This window comes from Excalfactoria chinensis, chromosome 10 (genome assembly GCF_039878825.1).
Source record: "Excalfactoria chinensis isolate bCotChi1 chromosome 10, bCotChi1.hap2, whole genome shotgun sequence".
NCBI lineage: Eukaryota > Metazoa > Chordata > Aves > Galliformes > Phasianidae > Excalfactoria > Excalfactoria chinensis.
Window position 1 is genome coordinate 649,044 of NC_092834.1, and position 17,976 is coordinate 667,019.

Sequence of the window (17,976 nt, forward strand, 5' to 3'; positions counted from 1 at the left end):
GCACTGTGTGACCACACTGCTCAGCGCAATGCAGCGATGCTGGGCTCTGTCCTTTTTCCACTGAGCTCAACACGAGCAGTGCTGCATTCACGGTCTCCCAGTTTCTCAGCCTGCAGAGTAATACAAAAAGGACGTGCCACCAAAATGCACCCGCCCTCCTCCACGAGCCAACCTCACAGCAAATCCTCCCTAAGGCCCCAGCACTGTCAGACCGGCTGCTGGGGTGCCTCTCATACAGTAGCACATACTATAGTTAAAAGAACCAACTAACTTTAACAGAAGTGCATCTAGGAAAGCAGAAAGGTTTCTAGCTTGGTAAGAGCACAGAAAAACACCTTAACCAACCATTAAAGATCTACATCGTAACTGCATACTAAAATCCAGTTGTGTAAGTACAATTCACTTTGCCATTTGGGCTTTCACAAGGAAGGATGTGGCCAAATAAGAGCAGTGTTTGCCATGCACGTGCATTGCTCACAGCTGGGGCTAGAACAGCTCTCCATCTCTTTCACTGATCCATGCAAGGGCCTACACTGTTTGACTCCAAAGCAATCTCTCATTTCACTCACGCCTTGTGTCCCCAGCCAGCCCCTCTGCTCCACACACAGGTGGGGGCTTTTGCAGATGAAGCCATCAGCACAAAGAGGGCAGAGCGCCCGCATGCACAGCGAGCCCGGGGCTTCTGGCGGTATCTAAAGCTGAAAGCTTTCTTCCTCTGACCTCTCTCCATTTCTTAAATTACAGTTATTTAGCTTCAGTGCATAAACAATCCAATGGAAATTACAGAAATGGGTTGCCAACTTCCAGTCCTTTAAAGGGGGAAAAAAAATCCAAATGGTCAGCTGTACTAGTGGAATGATACTCATTTTACGCATATAAAAATAACAATAGAAATCAAGAGTTCTGTGCTGGCCTGCCAACACCATCAAGAGGCTGGAAATGTCAGATGATAGCACCATTAGCATTATTGCTGCATGAAGTCTCCCTTCCCTAACAAGCTCTCTGTGAATGTTAGTGACGGCTGTGGCCCTAATGGAGAGCCGTGCCCACTCTGGCACAGCACACTCGGTGAGACTGCACCCCCGGCCCAACCAGACACTACTTCTCAGAGGGACCGTTTGAGCACCGTTACAAGTGTAGCACAAATGAAACAAATCATGCCTTCCCTGTGTTTTGCAAGAGCACCGTGTGGATCTTGGGCTGCACCGCCCTGTGCAGTGACAGAGCAGCACAACCAGCTGGTCCCCAGCTCCCTCCTGTGCCGCAGGGCTGCTCCCAGAGCCGCCACAGGTCCTGGTGCTTTCTGGGCTTGGGGTGGTCCTGTCACCTCCTGGAGACCCGCTCGTCCCCGCGGTCCTGGTCAGGAGCCCCGTGGTGCCCGTGCTGGCGGCAGCTTTGGCAGCATTGGATGTGGACTGTTGGGAGGTGGCACCGTCCCAGCACCCGCAGGGTCTGGCAGAAGCTGAACGTCAAGCGGTCACGCTCACAAACGAAGCCTAGAGGATGTGAGAGGACAAGGACAGCGTTACTGCAGTCCCACCGGTACAGCTGGCAGACAACTGATAGGAAAATCAGCATGCACTTGGTAGAGACTCCAAAACATGCAGTCACCTTCACCTCAGCACTGAGCAGCCATCGGCCCTCATTTCTAATCGCCAGCAGAAACAAAATCTGTACTGCTACCTACAGCCTGCAGCACCTTTCCAGAGCAGAGAAACCATTAACAGCGTGCAGGGCTGAGCCTGGGGCTTGTTACTATTGTGTTGCACAGAGCAGCAGCCCTGGAGCCAGGTGAACATCCCATCTGACCCTAAACTCCAGTTCAATCTCAGTTTGTGGCCAGCGAATGCAACAGCGAAACTGCAAATGTCTTCAGTGCCGTGCCAGGGCCTGCTGCTGCCAACTGCAGTGGCTGAATGCGGCTCTGCAAGCTTTCCTGGCCACAAATCTCCCTGCAGGGCTTCATGTCCCACTATGGCCCCGCAAAAGGGTCTTTTTCCACTTTTTGGCAGGGAAATGCCAGCAGTGGGGACAGAGGCAGGCAGCTCTCCCAGCACTGCCCTACGCTGTCTCCCTTTGGTGAACAAAAGGTTTTGTTTAGGGAAAGGCCAACGTCCCCATTCCCACCAGGGACAATCTGGTTCTCGGTGCTGAGAGCAAGGGACACAGCAGATGCAGAACAGCGTTCCCCTGCTTTTGGACTTCAGTCACAGCCTTCAGCCTGCCAGCAAGGTTGTCACTATCCTGTTCTAAAATTAATCTTCTATTTCAGTAGAGGCATTTCCTCTCTTCTCTCTAACAACAGCTACTTCTGCACGGCAGTGATGTCTCTGTGCCCCGAAGAAAATATTAAATGCTGCTGCTGCTGCCTGCTGGTGCTGCCAGTTCCAGCAGCTGCCACCAACCGGTACCAGTACAAGATCTGTCTCTATGCTGTGTTCCCTGCCTGGGGTTTGTGTCCAAACAATAATGCAGGTTTTCAGGCAGAGCAGAGCTGATGAGGAATTGCTGGGAAGCCCCGAGTGGCTCTGCAGGGAGCGGTGCACAACCCCAGCTCCACCTCCATAACAAAACCAAGAGCACTGGAGCTGTTTGGCAGCGGGGAACAGCTTGCTCATGTGATGCTCCCCTGGTGTCAGTCACAAGAATTGGTCACAAGCATCCCTACACCACAGAATCTCTTCCACTGAGACAGCTGGACACACAAAGGGGTCTACAGTCACATCTGCATGTGCTTGAGCAGTGATCCAAATACACCTTCAGGGTTTCTGGTGAAAGATGGTAGCCTCAGTGTGTTTCTGCTTGCAAAAACCCCTCCAGCCCCCAAAGCTTTGTGCTGGAAGTGCGGGCACCTGGCTGCCACCCAAGCTGCAGAGCAGCACACAGCCTCAACGATCTCAGCTGCTGAAACCCCTGCACTAGGGCAGGACTCAGAGGTCACTGACCACCATCTGCGGCATGGCTCTAGCAGCACGGCACAGGCTCCCTGCAGCATTCACAAAGCTGTGGTGTTGGGTTACTAGATTGATAGCAATGCTGACAGGAGAGGTGGAGACAACAGCTATGGCGTAGGCAGGCATGGATGAGATGGCATGCACTGTGCGGTTGGCTACTTGCTGCATCTAACAGAGCAAATGTCGCACCAGTTAAAACTGCAAGGGGTTTACAAGAACTCAGTTACCTCTGCGGGGTTCTGGAGGCACAGCCCTGCAGTGGGAGCGGTGCTGGGCTGGGATGGCCCTGCAGAGCACCGGGAATGTCAGCGGGCAGCTGCGTGCCTTGCTGTGCTTGTTGCTGTTCACGAGCCTTTTGCTCATACAAATAGCCTTCCTAGAAAGTTATTTATGGATCCCAACCAAGTTGCCTCCTGCTTGCCCTTGCACGAGCTGTGAAGGTTTTGCTGCTGGAGCTTTTGGCTGGAGGGCAGCCTCCCAGCGCTGTCGTTTGATCCCTTTCCAACAGGTCAGTGCCCTGGCACGGGAATAGAAATTCCCGACACTGCATCTGTGCACAGACAGAACACCAGCAGCCCCACCAGGCGAGGATTCCCTGGGTAACCTGCAGAGCAGGTCCTGCTGGAAGACACAATCCAGGATGGGCTTGCAGAGGGGGGATGAGCTGCTGTTCCTTCCCTGACCTCCCGTCAGACCCCGCAGCAGGGCTATGGTTGTCAAAAGCATTTGTATAGAATGAAGTTGCGGGGCGTTGCTTAGTGCTGATCGCTCCGGCCCAGCACAGTGTCCCAGCACACAGGGTCAAACTCAGTGTGGAACAAGTTGGCTGAGCCATGATTCCCCTCTTCATTTTTCAGCTCTTCAGAGAAGGCCCCTACAGATTTGACTCCATTTTCATTTAATCCTTCTGCTGTTATTTTTGTCTATTAACAATTCTTTTTAATGATCCTAGCACTTCATCAAAGAACACGCTCCAATCTTCAAGCTGATGCCAAATTTTACTCTGAAGAAATAGCTTAAAGCAGAGCTTTTCAAATCCAGGCCAAGTCAGCACATTAGAAACTGAAAACCCACAAATTTGTGGTTGTTTTTTTAAGTTGATGTGGAAGTCACTTTACATTTCATTTAAGCTTCTGCCACACAGAGCTAAGCACTTACTTTCATAATGGTGAAAAACAAACTTCCTGGTACAGATGTTGTAAAAACAAGGCAAGGTTGGGCTCAGAGCTGAGCCAGCAAGACGAGCACGGAGCCTCTGACCTCTGGCCTATGGGATGCTCTCAGAGCCAGGTCCCAATTTAACAAGCTTTATCCCTGGCTCCTGCTCCCAGCTGGCAGCAAGCTCTGGAGGAGACATTGTGTGCAGCAACTTGAGTGTGGCCAGCATTACAGACTGCTGAGCATTCATGTGCCACGGGTTTGGATGCAGTCTGTCCCACTCACACCTTATTTCCCTGCAACTAACGCTGGCTTGGCACAGTCCCCTCCCTGTTCGAAGCCCCAGTGGGCAGCACGGTGTTTCTGCAGTGCTGGGAATTGCACCAGCGTCAGGAAAACAGGTCACTCACACATGAGATGCAAAGTTAAATCCCTGGTGCTACAGTACGTGCCTGGCCTCTGCTTCCTGCAATATTAATCTGCATTGCTGCCATCATCCACCCTGCAGCCCCACCTGGCTCTGGCCATTCATGTCAAAGCCCATAGAACTTTAAAAGCTTGGAAAACCGGGAGAGGAAAGCAGAAAGCCCCCATTCATCAGGTACTGGTGCTCAGGTTTGGTATCACTGTGCAAGGATCACCAGCACCCAGCCAGATCAGAGGCAGGACTGAGCAAAGGGCCGTGCTCACCAACGGGTGAGGAGCAATGAGCCATTTGTCAGCCTGGATCCGACAAGGAGGAATTCTCATTTCCCAAGAGCTGATATGGAGCCAAGACTGGAGGATTTTCCCTGCACTCATGGAAAACAACTGTGCTGTCTTTCACTTCATTCTCAGCAATAAGGGGAGAAAAGGCCAACTCTACTTAAACACATCTCTGTACATGACCCCTGGCTTCCTCTCCAAAAGCTGAGGCCACTTATAACACGCAATTGGCAAGGCAGGCAGGAACAAGCAGCCATTTTGCATCTACAGACTCACTGATTGCTTTGCTTCTATTTTCTTGCGAGGGGATTAGGCACAATGATGGTGCAGGGCTAATGAAGGATGCAGAAGCAGGGAGTGAGCACAGGGAGCAATTGGGAGAGCCAGTGTAAGGCTGAGCAGTGCTGACCCCGTGGCCATGGGGGAAGCACTCCTTCATTTTAGCCCTCGCTTTCCTTAGTTTTAGCACAGCCCAGAGCCCCTCACTGTCACTGTGCAGCTCCCAGTGCTGGAGATGAGCAGGCACTTTTTACCCTCCTAACTGCTTGCTCTGGACACTGAACCTTCCAACTACTTGGAGACTGCCAAGGAGGAGGGAAGAGAAGCATCTTCCTCTCTGCTGCTCAGCCTGAGGTTATTCATACAGAGTGAGAATCCTTTCCAAAGCTCCACTCTCCACTGACTGCTGCTGTTAATTAGCATTAAATAAAGGGCACTTAATGGCAGCGCCTCCCTCTCTTGCCACCAGAATACAGACTTACATGTGCAAATGACAAAAAATTGGGATTTGCTGCCATTAATTCCAGCATGTATCCCTTGTGGACAAACTCAGCTGTATGCAGAACCATGAATAATTTTGTTTCCCTACTCAAAGCAAGAAGAAATAGGATGTTTAATTGCCAATTAATCTCGAGGTGACTGGAAATACAGCCAAGCACTGGATAACGAGCCTGGAGCACAGGTGACAGCAGGGTGAGAGCAGACACAGGTCTGCCTGTCCCTTGGGCTGCTCCTGGGACACAGGTGGAGCCCATTCCTTCTGCTGGCAGGAAACCTCTTCTACTCCTATAGAACCCACAGCCATGGCTGCCTTGTGCAGCCTTGTTCTTGGGACAGCTGTACTCCTTGCCTTAATCCCCTTCCCTCTTTGGGAGTCATGATTTGAGACACTTCTGGGGAAGAACTGCCTTGCTAATGCGTCTCAGCAGCACAGCCTCTGCATCATCTGTTTCCAGCAAAAGGGCAACGGCCGCTGGGTGAAAGAGGAAACAGTCCCAGCAACACACGGTCCCTAAACATGGTCTTGTGTTTAACGATGTCCTTATGGACAGGGCATGCTAACAGCAAGCTATGCACAGGCCAGGAGTGGGGACACATCCCAAGTGTGGCTCCCCACCCTGCTGTCTGCTGCCCTTCCCTCCTGATGCTCTTTGCAAAGGCAGTCACTGTGTTTTTTTCCCTGTTTTCTGAGCTGCAAGAAATGATTGAAATGATCTGCTAACAGGCGTGGCTGATGTGGGTGTAAAAGCTTGGGGTCAGAGTGTAGGCATGGATGGAAATCAGAGTGCAAGAAGCTTTCCTGAGACAAACGCTGCTCTTATCTCGCTGGCAGCTGCGTCCGCAGCCCCAGCCAATCTGCTCCTTATCTTCTGGAGAGTGCTGCCAGCTGCAGAGAGGCATCCTCCAGAACAAGGGGCAGCAGGGCTTTCCTGGCTGCCACGTGCAGAAGCAAAGCAGCAGCAGATCCCATGCAGCCCCCACTCCCACTCACCTCTGGTGGCTCTCCTATAGGGTCCCTATCCTGCTTCCCCAGGCTGTCTCTCAGACATGGGAACTGCCCATGGTTTCTGTTCCTCCTCAAGACCATGACGCCCCATGCTCAGTTCTGACAGGGATTCTCCTGCTGTGGCATCACAAGCGTTTGAGTTCCTTGTCTCTGTATGAGGTAAGAAGGCTGTCACCAGCTTTGCTAGGACATGGAGGGGACAGACTTGAGGGCCTGGCAGGCTCAGATGCCGCTTGGGAGCCATCTGAGGACACGGCCAACCTTATCTTCTGCACTCACAGCTGGAAGCAGCTGTAAAACTGCAGGAACATTTTAAAATAACTTCTGTGTAATCAGCAATTAATTTATAACCCGGTGACAAAACGAGATTCTGGTTTTAATTAATTCCAACCTCCTTTAATTGAAGAGAGAAGATTGCTGGTGAGATGTTTGCTTATGTCTAATCTGATCCATCTCCTTTAAAAATTCATCTGATTATGCTCTTAACATTTAAATTCTGCTGGGGTTATTCACATCTTTTAACGAGAACATAACTGTTCCCAAAGATGAGTGCACGATCTTGCTGGTACCAGTGCACTCCATGTTACAGGAGACAGAGGCTCCTCGTCCTTCTAACATAAACACATGAATCACCGCAGCCTCCATTTGTCTTGTGCAGTAAAGATCCTCTAAAGCTCAGGAAAGGGCCAGAGTTTACGTTCATGCCTCTTCTGGGAGCCTCTGCCTGTGGATTTACACATCTGTGATTTCCTGCCATGTGAAAGTTTTGTTCCTCCTCATAGTTTGGCAGGAAATGTTTGTATTTCCAAGAGGCGTTTCCTGCCCTGGGCCACAGCCAGAGCATTTATGTCATTTTCAATCCAGAATTGTAACATTTATTTGTGTGCTTCCTATACATCTAAGCGGTTTTTCTGGTACAGCCTTGAATACGCCGAGCATCTACACAGCTCTCATCACCAGCCCAAGTGATGGGAATTTTCCCTTGACGGGAAAAATAGCCGGAACTACACATCATTTATTGACCAAACCTAACAGCTAAGGGCTGCCTGGATGCTGGACAGAGCTGCAAGCATCACTGCCTGCCCTGCCCTGCAAGACTGCTCAGCACCTCTAATGTTTCTTGCTGGGCAGACGAAAGCTTTTCTCTCCAGACAAATTCAAAAGAGAAGGCTGATTAATGATTAACACACTAATATCAGTGACATTTAATCCCCCCATTGCACTGCTTTTCCTTTTAAGAGCTCTTAACTCCCATGGTACACAGGTATTTCCTGTAACTCTCTTGTCTTTCTCCATTATACTTTCTAACAGTCCTATGTGAAGTAAAACATCAACCCCAGCCTCAACCCTGGGCACTGAGGTACCACAGCCCAACCCAGGTGCACGCTGAGGTGTGGTATGAAGGCAGTTACACTGCTTGACTCAAGTGGGACTATCTGTTGAAGATTGCCTGGAAGGCAGACTGGCACTGGCTGTGTGTCTGACTGGTGTTAGGTAATTAACATCAACTAGCATACACTGCTGGAGCCAGAGAAACTCCATAAAGAGAGGGTCTGATTCTTATTCTATTAAAGCTGGTGGGATGTTTCACCTTGAAACAGGCAGGGACCAGTGACAGGAGGACTCAAGGTGCTGCATCATGTTCACCTGCTGGTGCAGGTTTATACTACGCTTACAGCCAGGCTCCCAGGGCAAAGCACTTGCACCAGACAGCTCAACAAGCTCTTGGGAGCACCACCACATTTGGTAACCAGGAAGGGCAGAAAGCCCCACGGGGCACTGCTCACTCACCAGCCTCGGTGCCCTCGCAGTTCTGCAGGTTGCACTTCTGAGTGCTCTCAGGCCATGGCTCGTGGTCACAGAGGCTGCTGTCCTCCTGCGCCTGCCCAGTCTGTGTGTCGATGCACTTCACCTGGCGCCGCTGGATGCCTCCTCCACAGGGCACCGAGCACTGCAGGAGCAGGAAGCTGTCAGCCCTGGGGAGTTTCTGTGTTTTTATTGTAGCAGTCCCCAGTGTGGGGAGATTATTTATGTTTTTATTGCAGCAATCCCTGGTTTAGTTTGGAGAGTTGGGATTCTGCCCGAGGCCCGGGCACTGCTGCCCAGAGAAGCTGTGATGCCCCTGGAGGCGCCCAGGGCTGGGCTGGATGGGGCCCTGGGCAGCCTGAACTGGTGGGTGGCAACCAGCCCATGGCAGGGTGTGGGGCTGGAAGTGCTTTAAGAGCCCTTCCAATCCAACCACGTTATGATTCAGCACTAGGGTGTTTTCATAGATTGCTTTTGTAAGGAAACCACGCCATGCAAGGGGCACAAAGCATCTGCTCAGCCCAGGGCTCCGCTGAGGAGCTGCATCTGCATAGCCAGGAGGATGCTGACTGCAGAACCCACAAGAGAACCGTCTGTCCCCACTCCAAGTGCTCACCTGTCCCCAGGAGCCCACCACCCATTTGGTGCAGGGGTGGGTGTTGCAGGGCCGGGTGTTGTTGGGCCGCAGTGTCTCATCACAATGGCCCAGTTCTGGGCACGTCACCAGGCGCTCCTGCTCCCCTCCACCACAGGGCTCTGAGCACTGCAGAGACACAAGTCATCAAATGGTGTAACAGAACCACAGACACACTCACTGCATGGGTTTCTTAAGGAAAAGAACTGCAAAATGCCCCTACCAATACATAAGCAAACACAAATCCTGCTTCCAGTGTCAAATAACAGCTTTGCAACTAGAGCTGATATCAGCAGGTCGTTTCCTTCTTGGCAATGGGTGCTCTAAAGTGTGAAGTTTTCCAGAGCCTGGAGGATGCAGGAGCTTTGCTGCAAGCACCTACTCCTGCACTGCAGACCTTTAATAGACAGCCTGACCCACTGCCTCCCTGCCCACTCAGCCCAGCCAGCAGCCCTACCTCTCTCCACGAGGACGTGTACCAGTCCAGGCACGGTGTGTTCTGGCAGGGCAGCTGTGCCGGTGGTTTGTAGAGGACAGCCTGGCAGTGGAAGGGCCGCAGCAGCCGCTGCTCTCTGGTGTCGACGCAGTGCACATCCCGAACCTTCGTGCCTCTGCCACAGTTCTTGGAGCACTGGGTGAACAAAAGGCACATCACAAGGGGGCAAAGGCTGGGGCAGTCCTCCTGGAAAAGGGACTGAAGACATACTCCATCTTGGGCTGCCTTTAGTTAATACTCCTTTTCATCTCTTTCTCTAGCCCAAGCTAGAGAACAATCCACGGAGCTCCAAATCCATCACTACCTTCCTCGTGAACTGGCTTCCAGTTGTAACAGCAACGAAGTCTTAAGGCAATAGATACCCAGTGAGCTCCCATCCACACATCTCAGAGACTGAGGGTTATTCCTCACTGTTTGATTTAGGAGATTCCTCCAATCTAACTGCAAACATGTCCTGCTACTGCAGGTTCTCAACAGCATTTTCCAGGTACTTTCAAACCTTTCTTCAATTAGTTTTTATGGTCCTGGCTTTTTAGCCACCCCAAAAGCAGAACAAACACAAAGACCATTGAGAGGTAAAGTAGCAAAAGCACACACCAGCAGCATGCAACTCTCTACCCACAGAGCAGGTACCAGCCACCTTCCTTCTCTGTGCATCACCAAGGGAAACACTGTGGAAGGAGAGACTTGGACTGGGTGCATGCCTGCTTACCTTGCTCCAGTTCCCCACGCGCCAGGATGAGCAGGGCCTCAGGGAGCACCTCCGAGCAGGGACAGGTTTGCTGGCAGCAGCGCAGTGCTGCTCAGTGCCGGTGCTGCAGCGCACGCTGCGCCAGATTGCACCCACGCCACAGGTGGCCGAGCACTGCAAGACATGGGCAGCCACTAACACACCTGGGGCTGACACCAGAGTGCTCAGCTCTCAGACGCTGGTAAAATTGGACCACAGCACAATAAGACATGGCCATGGGACTGAAGGAGCTTCACAGTCTGTGGCCAGCACCACCAGGGCTAAAACCCCACAGCAGGAGGCAGGCAGACCTCTGTCTGGGAGGAGGAAAACCCTCTCCTACACCTTTCCTAGTTGTTTCTGGTTTGAGATTGTCCCTTCTCTCCCCGTGGGGGGAATCCCTGGGTGGTGGGGGTGCCCCTAGCTTTTTCATTGCAAGAACACTGTTAACCAGCACTAATTGTTCAGCAGTTTGAGTGCTCTCTTAAAAGACGTTTTATGCCCCCCATGCCTCTCTTTTACAAGCACTGTTAGTCCTCTGCTTTTTTACTGCTACAAACTCCAGTGAAGTTTCGCCTTCTGTTCACCCCACCCGAAAGGTACTGCCTTCACCTCCTCTTTCAGATTCACCCCTCACTTTTTGGACTGCTTGGGGATGGTACGTGCCATCTCATGAAGCCCACATGTGCGATTGTATCTTACTGACAGCAAGTATTGTCCTCAAAGTTACTGGGTCCTTTGTGCAGCTTCCTTAACTGAGTCCCTCAGTGCTCAGCCCAGTCATTCGTGCCACTGAAGGCCTCTTTTTTTGTTGCTGTTGTGCTTTTTGATAAAAGCCTATTAACATGAATTGCAGAAGCCATCTGTCTGTCACTGCGTTATGCAGACAGCTACGCAGTAAAATGATAGCTGATAATTACTTATAATTCCCCATTCACTACATTCAGCACAGCTCCATCCCTTTGGTAATTTGCAACCTTACTGCTCCTTAACTTTGACATTTAAACCTTTGCTGTTTTGTGGAACATTTTAAGATAACTCTGCTATGGCAGCAGCTTGCTCCTGTGCCTGGCTCCTGGGAAAGGCATGGGTCTCCTATTCCTACAAACAGCCCCATTATGCTTCTAGTGGGACCCGACACATACCTCACTCCAGTTGCCAACCTCCCAGCTGGGCACTGCAGTGGCTGCTATGGTGGCAGGAGGCAGCAGCAAGGCCTCCTCTTCCTCCAAGAGTGGCACGGGTGTGGGGGTGGGCTGGGGCCCCTCATGCTCCCCAGCACCATAAGCAAGTGTCCTTGGGGCTGCTGGTGGCGAGTGCTCTTTGGGAGCAGTGTGGCCAATTGGGGCCATGCTGGAGTGCTGCTGGGTGCCAGAGGATGCTGGTACTGTGTGGTATGGCACCTGTGTTGCCCTTGGTTCCCATTCAGCCCCCCGCACTGTTGAGGGCCTGGAGGGTGATGCTCCCGTGGGAGGGCTGTGAGCTGGGGCTGCTGGCATGGCTGGCATCAAGGCACCTTGTGGAGTGAGGCCACCGGCAGTGAGCTGGGTGGGCAGTCCCAGTGTGGTGGGGGACACAGGCACTGGTGGCAGGGATGTTGTGGTGGCCACTAAGGGGCCAAACGTCAGAGACAGGGGGCTGTGGTTCCCTTGGTGCTGCCCTGCCTCCCCTCCAGGGCCCATGGTAGCATCTGCAGGATGGGGGCTCTCAATGGGACCTTCCGTATGCCTCTCTTTCTCCTGCAGCTGCTCTTCAGTCACCGGTACTGCATGTGTGTGTGCAGCCCCCTCCAGTACTGGTATTTCTGCCCACTCTTCCTGCTCCTTGGTCTTGGAGGCAGTGTCGTTATTATCACTGGTGATGACAAACCCCTTTTCCCTTGAGTTTTCATGGCCCTTCTTAGTGCCGCCTGCACTATCAGGAGCTGCTGTGCTCACAGAGCCCTGGACTCTGTTTGCAGACTCCCCCACAAGTTGCAGACTGTCAGGTGTGCTGCCTGCACCAGCACTGTCCTTGTCATTGGGCAGCAGTGTAGAAGGACTCGTTGGGGCCCAGGAACTGAAGCTGTGAGCTGGAGCATCCCATGCAGGACTGGTGCCCAATAGTGCAGCACCCAGGGATAGCCTGGGGAGCAGCAGGCTGCTGGTGGAGCCATGACTCTCCGTGGGACGGGTGGGCAGTGGATCCTTGGAATAGGGCACAGGCACTTCTTCCCCCTCATCCCCTGTAAGAGCAGGAGCAGCAGCACTAGGAGTGGCTGTCCCCATTTCTTCACGCTCAGGGAACACACCAAATACGTTGTTGAAGACCAAACCTCCTGACTCCGTCTCTTCTTTGCCATGCACAGAAGAAGCATTTGCTTTGTCCTGCTTCACCAGATCTTCCTCGCGTGCTTGTCCTCCCAGCTTCGCGCTGTGCAGGACATCCACGGGCATCTCAGGAGACTCCTCCACATCATTGCTGCTCTGCTCTGGCTTAGGGCCCTCGCTTTTGGTCTCCTTCTCAGTGAAGGGGTAGTACGACAGATCCTCATGAAAGTTGATAAAATTGTAATCATAGTAAAAATCATCAACAAAGAAATGTCCCTTTCTGGTTGAGAAGTCATCCTCAGTTATGATATTGACATCGTTGGACTCTGGGATATTTGGAATCACGGGGTTAAACTGGGGGATATGGTTATCTGGAATGTAATGTATTTCATTAAAAATCTCTCTGCTGGAAGAGCCACTGCCAGACCAGTCAGTGTTGGCATTGTCTAATTTCTTCTGGCACTGTGGCAAGGAGCAAATAGTTTCCGAGCTGGGTCTTTGTGCGGGGTCACAAGTTGTTCGAGTATTATTGCTGCAGTGAACAGGGCGTCTTTGTGTTCCATCCCCACATGTCACTGAGCACTAGGAAAGGAAAAGGAACAAACATTTCAGAGACAGGAGCACAGGAGATGTAGGATGGTGAGAGAAAAGTGAAGTGCTGGCAGAGGGCGAGGGGCTCTACCTCCATCACCACACACCCAGGTACACTGACTCCTGCTGTGGCCCTGCATTCTGCACATCCCACTGTGGTGTGGGGTCATCAGCATGGCTGTTGCCTGAGTCAAGCACGGTGGCTGTCTCCCCACTACAGACTGTCTCAGGAAGGCACACATGGCAGGGCATTTTGCACAGGGTGATCCTTGACCTGCACTTCAGTTAGAAATGATTTTCCCTGGAGATAGACACTGTGAAGGGCTTTGGGTTAGATGATCTAATAGTTCTTTTCTATGTGACCTATCGCCATGAATTACATCTCTTTTGGAAAAGAATTTTTTAAAGAAGGGAATAATAACATGGGTGTTGTCCCAGTAAGTGAAAGAAGAAAGCAAGGGTCAATAAGCAGCTTTGTGGAGGACACCCCCTCCACCACCATAATAGTCCCTTTGAGACTGTTCAGTATAAAAGAACCCACAACTGCAAAGAGAGACAGCAATATTTTCTGTGAGAGAAGTAAACCGTAGCACTGCTAACATCACATGTGGGCTGCACAAACCACGGGCTGCTGCAGTTTGCTACAGCAGATGCACAGAGCATTAGTCACATACATCAGCGTGCCTCGCACAATGCAGCCAGCAAGAACTAATCATCTCCAAGTCAAACAAATCCAACAGAGGGGATTTCTGCAAAAGTTGCTGTTCTCAGGATGAAAACAGATGGGCTGAGGTGGAGGTCTGATGCACAGCCACCAGCACTGGAAGCTGAGTGCAAGGTGGGCAGAGATCCCTCAGGGTACCCGCAGAGCCTCAGGGCTGGGCTGGCCTGGAGATGCGGCTCTTAAATAACACATACTTGTCTATTTTGAGCCTTTCTTGTGTTTGCTCAGCCTTTGCAAGGGCCCAGTGCCCAGATGGGACCTACAGCACTCCCTGTGCTGGTGCTGGTGGACTCCCAGAGGGTGCCCCTCAGTGGGACGTGTCCCCCTCGACTGGGTGTGTGTCACCCTGCAGGCCGTGTCCCTTGGCTGCCCTGAGAGGTGCTGCTCCTGTACTGGACACTCTCCCCTACTTATGACTCCTGGGAAATGCTGAGGAGTGGAATTGGCCCTAAGGAACGTGCCTGGCACAAGGCAGGCTTCATAAAACTGCATGGCCATCACGGGGCACTTCCACCTGCCACACAATGTCACTGAAATGCAGCATTGCCACTTGTCTGATTCTGCAGTGGGGTGCAAACAAGCTGCCTCACCCCAGCAGGACAGCACTGCTAAATCAGGGGAAGCACAGGTCACCTCAGAGCTAAAATTTCTTAGCAAATGGCTCCAGCACCATCCAGGAGATAAGCTCCAGGAATCATGGCTCTCAAAGGGGAAAGAAAGAGGGTTATTTGCCAAGCCTCAGTTATCAAGAGAGCCCCTGAGGCACAGATAAGAAACCACTGCTGTTAGTAGCTGCACGTGGGGAACAAGCAGTGCTGGTAGGAAAGTTCATCCCCTAGCACAGGACTGCAGGAGGCATCACTGTGCCAAGCTGCTGAGTGGGACGTGCTTCTGCAAGCGTGCACCAGGGTCTGCAAATACACAAATGCACTGAACCCCCTCTTATTATCCCTTTCTATGGGTAGATGAACCATGTCTCTGGAAAGTCTCCCAGCCCCTCACATTTCTCTGCCTATTGGTGGTGGTGGCAATGTAGAAGAAAGAGAACTCTCACTTTAAGTGAAAGAAGAACAGAAAAAGTTGCAGACATTAAAACCTCAAGCACGTTTTCATAGTTTCACAGATTCATAGATGGGAAACCCAAAGAGAAGCACTGTGACAGCCTGTGCTCCATACATAGCACAGACCTCAGGGCAACTTGGAATTCAAGATTTTCCCTTTAAACTACTGCAGCCTTCTTTCTCAACTGTGCTATTGTGGCTTTCGTGGGCCTCTAGAAAAATATTTCTAAATAGCTCTCATTTAGCCTTCAAATTTTCTGTTCACATTTTTATTCTGTTTGTTTCTTAGCAACAGGCTCTGTTCCCAGGCTCTGATTTGTCTCCTGATACTGTTCTTCACACTGAACAGATTTTGAGACCACTGCACGAATTAGGAGTTATGCTTCTTTGGTTAAAAACCTCAACCACAAAAATACAAAAATAAGGCTGCACAGGGTGCCCGCTGAACACAGGTTTTATACTCCTCTCCCTTCTTAAGTATATTGCTGTAAAATTCCCCAGGGCAGCCTGGCAGCAGAGACAAGGCAGCCACAGAGCCAACATATGTGGATGCAGAGCAGATGTCCATCCACCAACAGACACGTGCATGGCACAGCTGGACCCCTGGCTGGCCTGCAGTACCTTGTCCCTGCAAGCAAGAAATGTTTCGAAGGCTTCTGCCAAAATAAAGGAGAAAGGTTTGTGGGGAAAGATTTGCACACTGAAGGCTTCAGTATCTCCTGTTCTGCCCTTCTTGCTCCTGCCAGCTTTGCAGGAAACTGCAACCACTCTTGTGATGTGTCTCACCTCTGACCAGTTCCCCACTGCCCACTGAGAGGGACAGGGGACATCCCGGTGGCAGGGAGCGGTGGCTTCTGGTTTGGAGAGGTGCTGGCAGTCTGCTTGCTGCAAGGCTCTCTGCTCGTCCAGTCCCACGCTCTGGATGCAGAGCACCGTCCTCTTCATCAATCCCGATGTCCCACATGTGGCCGAGCACTTTTGCCACTCACCAACCCACCACCTGGGGGAAGTTAAGAGGAAAACACTGCAACCAGTGCACAGCAGGCAGGATCTGCCCCCTGGGATTGCTTGGGCAACAAGGATGCAGTAAGAAAGAGCAATACAAAAGACAACAGACCTTGCTGGGCAGGGCTCTTCATTGCATGTCCTTTGCTGGTCATCGGGCCTTGTCAGTGTGTCACAGTACCGCTCCTCCACAATGCCAGCCAGCTTTTCCACACAGTGCACAATCTGCCTCTGCACCCCTGGGGACACAGACAAGGCTTGGCTCTACACAGAACTTGATTCAGAGCACTGAGCATCCTCTATCAGCAAGTGGCAGGAGGCCCTGCCTTTGCCCTCAGACACCAAAACCAGAAGAATAGGAAACCTTCACTGAAACAGATCCTGAAACTTGAGAGCCCACTTCTCATGGCCCCCACATGCTGCCATTCACACCAGCACTCCCGCTGTACTCAGCTGGGAAAAGGGCAGCGAGACACCAGATCCACGACACATATATTAGAGCTAGAAAACTTAACTGTGCTGGAAAATGAATCTGAATGTGGAGCTGCACAAGCTGGGACAGTCCAGTCTGGAATGGAAGTTACCGCCACTGGTGCAGCCAGCACAGAGGCCCCAGGGCAACAGAAGCAGAGGACAGCAGCCAAAGCACCTCCCAGGGCTGGACGAGATGTGATCTGCCTGTCCGGCACGAGGCAAACCACCGATCCTGCCCTGGGATCGAGGCCAGGGCTGCTCAAGTAGAAAGCTTGAAACAGATGGCAGAAAAGTTTGGCAAATCTTGTGCTTACTTAAAAGAAGGTGTCAGATTCTACCTGCTCCTTCAGGGCATAAAGATGTCAGGAAATACCCAAGAAATGCCAAGAATTTCCATGGGTCTTCCCCAGTCCCACTCCTAGCCTCTGTACCCTGACACCCCCTGCCCCTATTCTGCAGCACTGACAGGTGACATTTTTCAGGATGACCTCACTTCCACCATGCTGCTTTGCTATCGGTTTTGTCCTGCTTTTTGCAATGCATACTTGACCCCGTGACTTGAGGCAGCTGTAAATAACGATGACCAGCTGAGTGGTGACGGGCCCGCCGAGTTCTGCTGGGGGAGCTCCCAGTGCTGTGCCTTCAGTGCTCAGAGGCTTCTGAATGTGTATGGGGCTTGCAGGGCTCTCCCAAATCTCAAATATCAGCTCTGGGAATGACTCCAATGGAGTGAGCATCCTCATCAGCCAACTCCTGCCTCATTTACTCCTGTATTTCCATTCTGTTTGGGAAGCTATCAACCAAGCCATGCAATGGAATAATGGTTTTAAATAAAAGAAAGTGACCTTGACTGCTATCCTCTTCTGACAGCACAGGCTGCAGAGCAGCATGTCATGGGCACCCATGCAAATCCCCAGCAAAGAGCTCTTGTAGCAAAAATACATAAAAAGGCCAGCAAATTCATACAGCTCCACATCTCTCCTGCTTCAAGGCAGGAATAAACCCCTATCTTCCAGGGGAAGGCAGGAAATACCTCCTGGCTCTCAGTACTGCCTAAAATGGATGAGTGTTTGTGAAGTCTCTTCACTTTTCACACAAAGGGATCCTTCTTTTTTCCCCGTAATTCTTATCTGGACCTGCTGTGCAGCTGCTCTCGAGGAAGTGCTTGCTGCTCTCAGCCTTGCTCTGTACCACGTGCAGGACCCATCCCTCCCCATGGGTGCTATGCTCAGCTCTGTACTGCTGCAGGGGAACGTTCAGCCTGGGGAGAAAGCCAAAAGGCTTGAGAGAGAGAGAGAGAGAGAGAGAGAGAGAGACTGGATCCTTCTGATGTCTATTTACAGTGTAAAGTGAAAACACTCACTGCTGTCAGTTCTGTGGAGTGCCGTGAGACCAAATGGCCACACATGCTCACACACACATCCCTCGAAAGCCTCCTGTCTCATGGGAGCCTGGGACACTTGGGACATGGCGGGGAGGAGGGGACATCAGGATGCGGTATCCCGTTCACTCTGGGGCTGGGGGCTGCAGCCAGGACTCTGAA

At 51.6% G+C, this 17,976-nt stretch overlaps 1 protein-coding gene across 1 annotated transcript in view; it reads right to left on the minus strand.

Annotated features, from left to right (window-relative positions):
* Positions 1–205: 205 nt before the first annotated feature.
* Positions 206–17,976, minus strand: part of ADAMTS7 (ADAM metallopeptidase with thrombospondin type 1 motif 7) — a 44,623-nt gene continuing 26,852 nt past the window's right edge. Inside the window, exons 17-24 of the mRNA XM_072345951.1 lie at positions 16,072–16,198; positions 15,741–15,954; positions 11,415–13,160; positions 10,252–10,404; positions 9,501–9,674; positions 9,026–9,172; positions 8,395–8,554; positions 206–1,496 (exon numbers count right to left, since the gene is read on the minus strand). Coding sequence (XP_072202052.1) covers positions 1,324–1,496; positions 8,395–8,554; positions 9,026–9,172; positions 9,501–9,674; positions 10,252–10,404; positions 11,415–13,160; positions 15,741–15,954; positions 16,072–16,198 — 2,894 coding nt within the window. The 3' untranslated portion in view covers positions 206–1,323. The remainder of the gene's footprint in view (positions 1,497–8,394; positions 8,555–9,025; positions 9,173–9,500; positions 9,675–10,251; positions 10,405–11,414; positions 13,161–15,740; positions 15,955–16,071; positions 16,199–17,976) is intronic.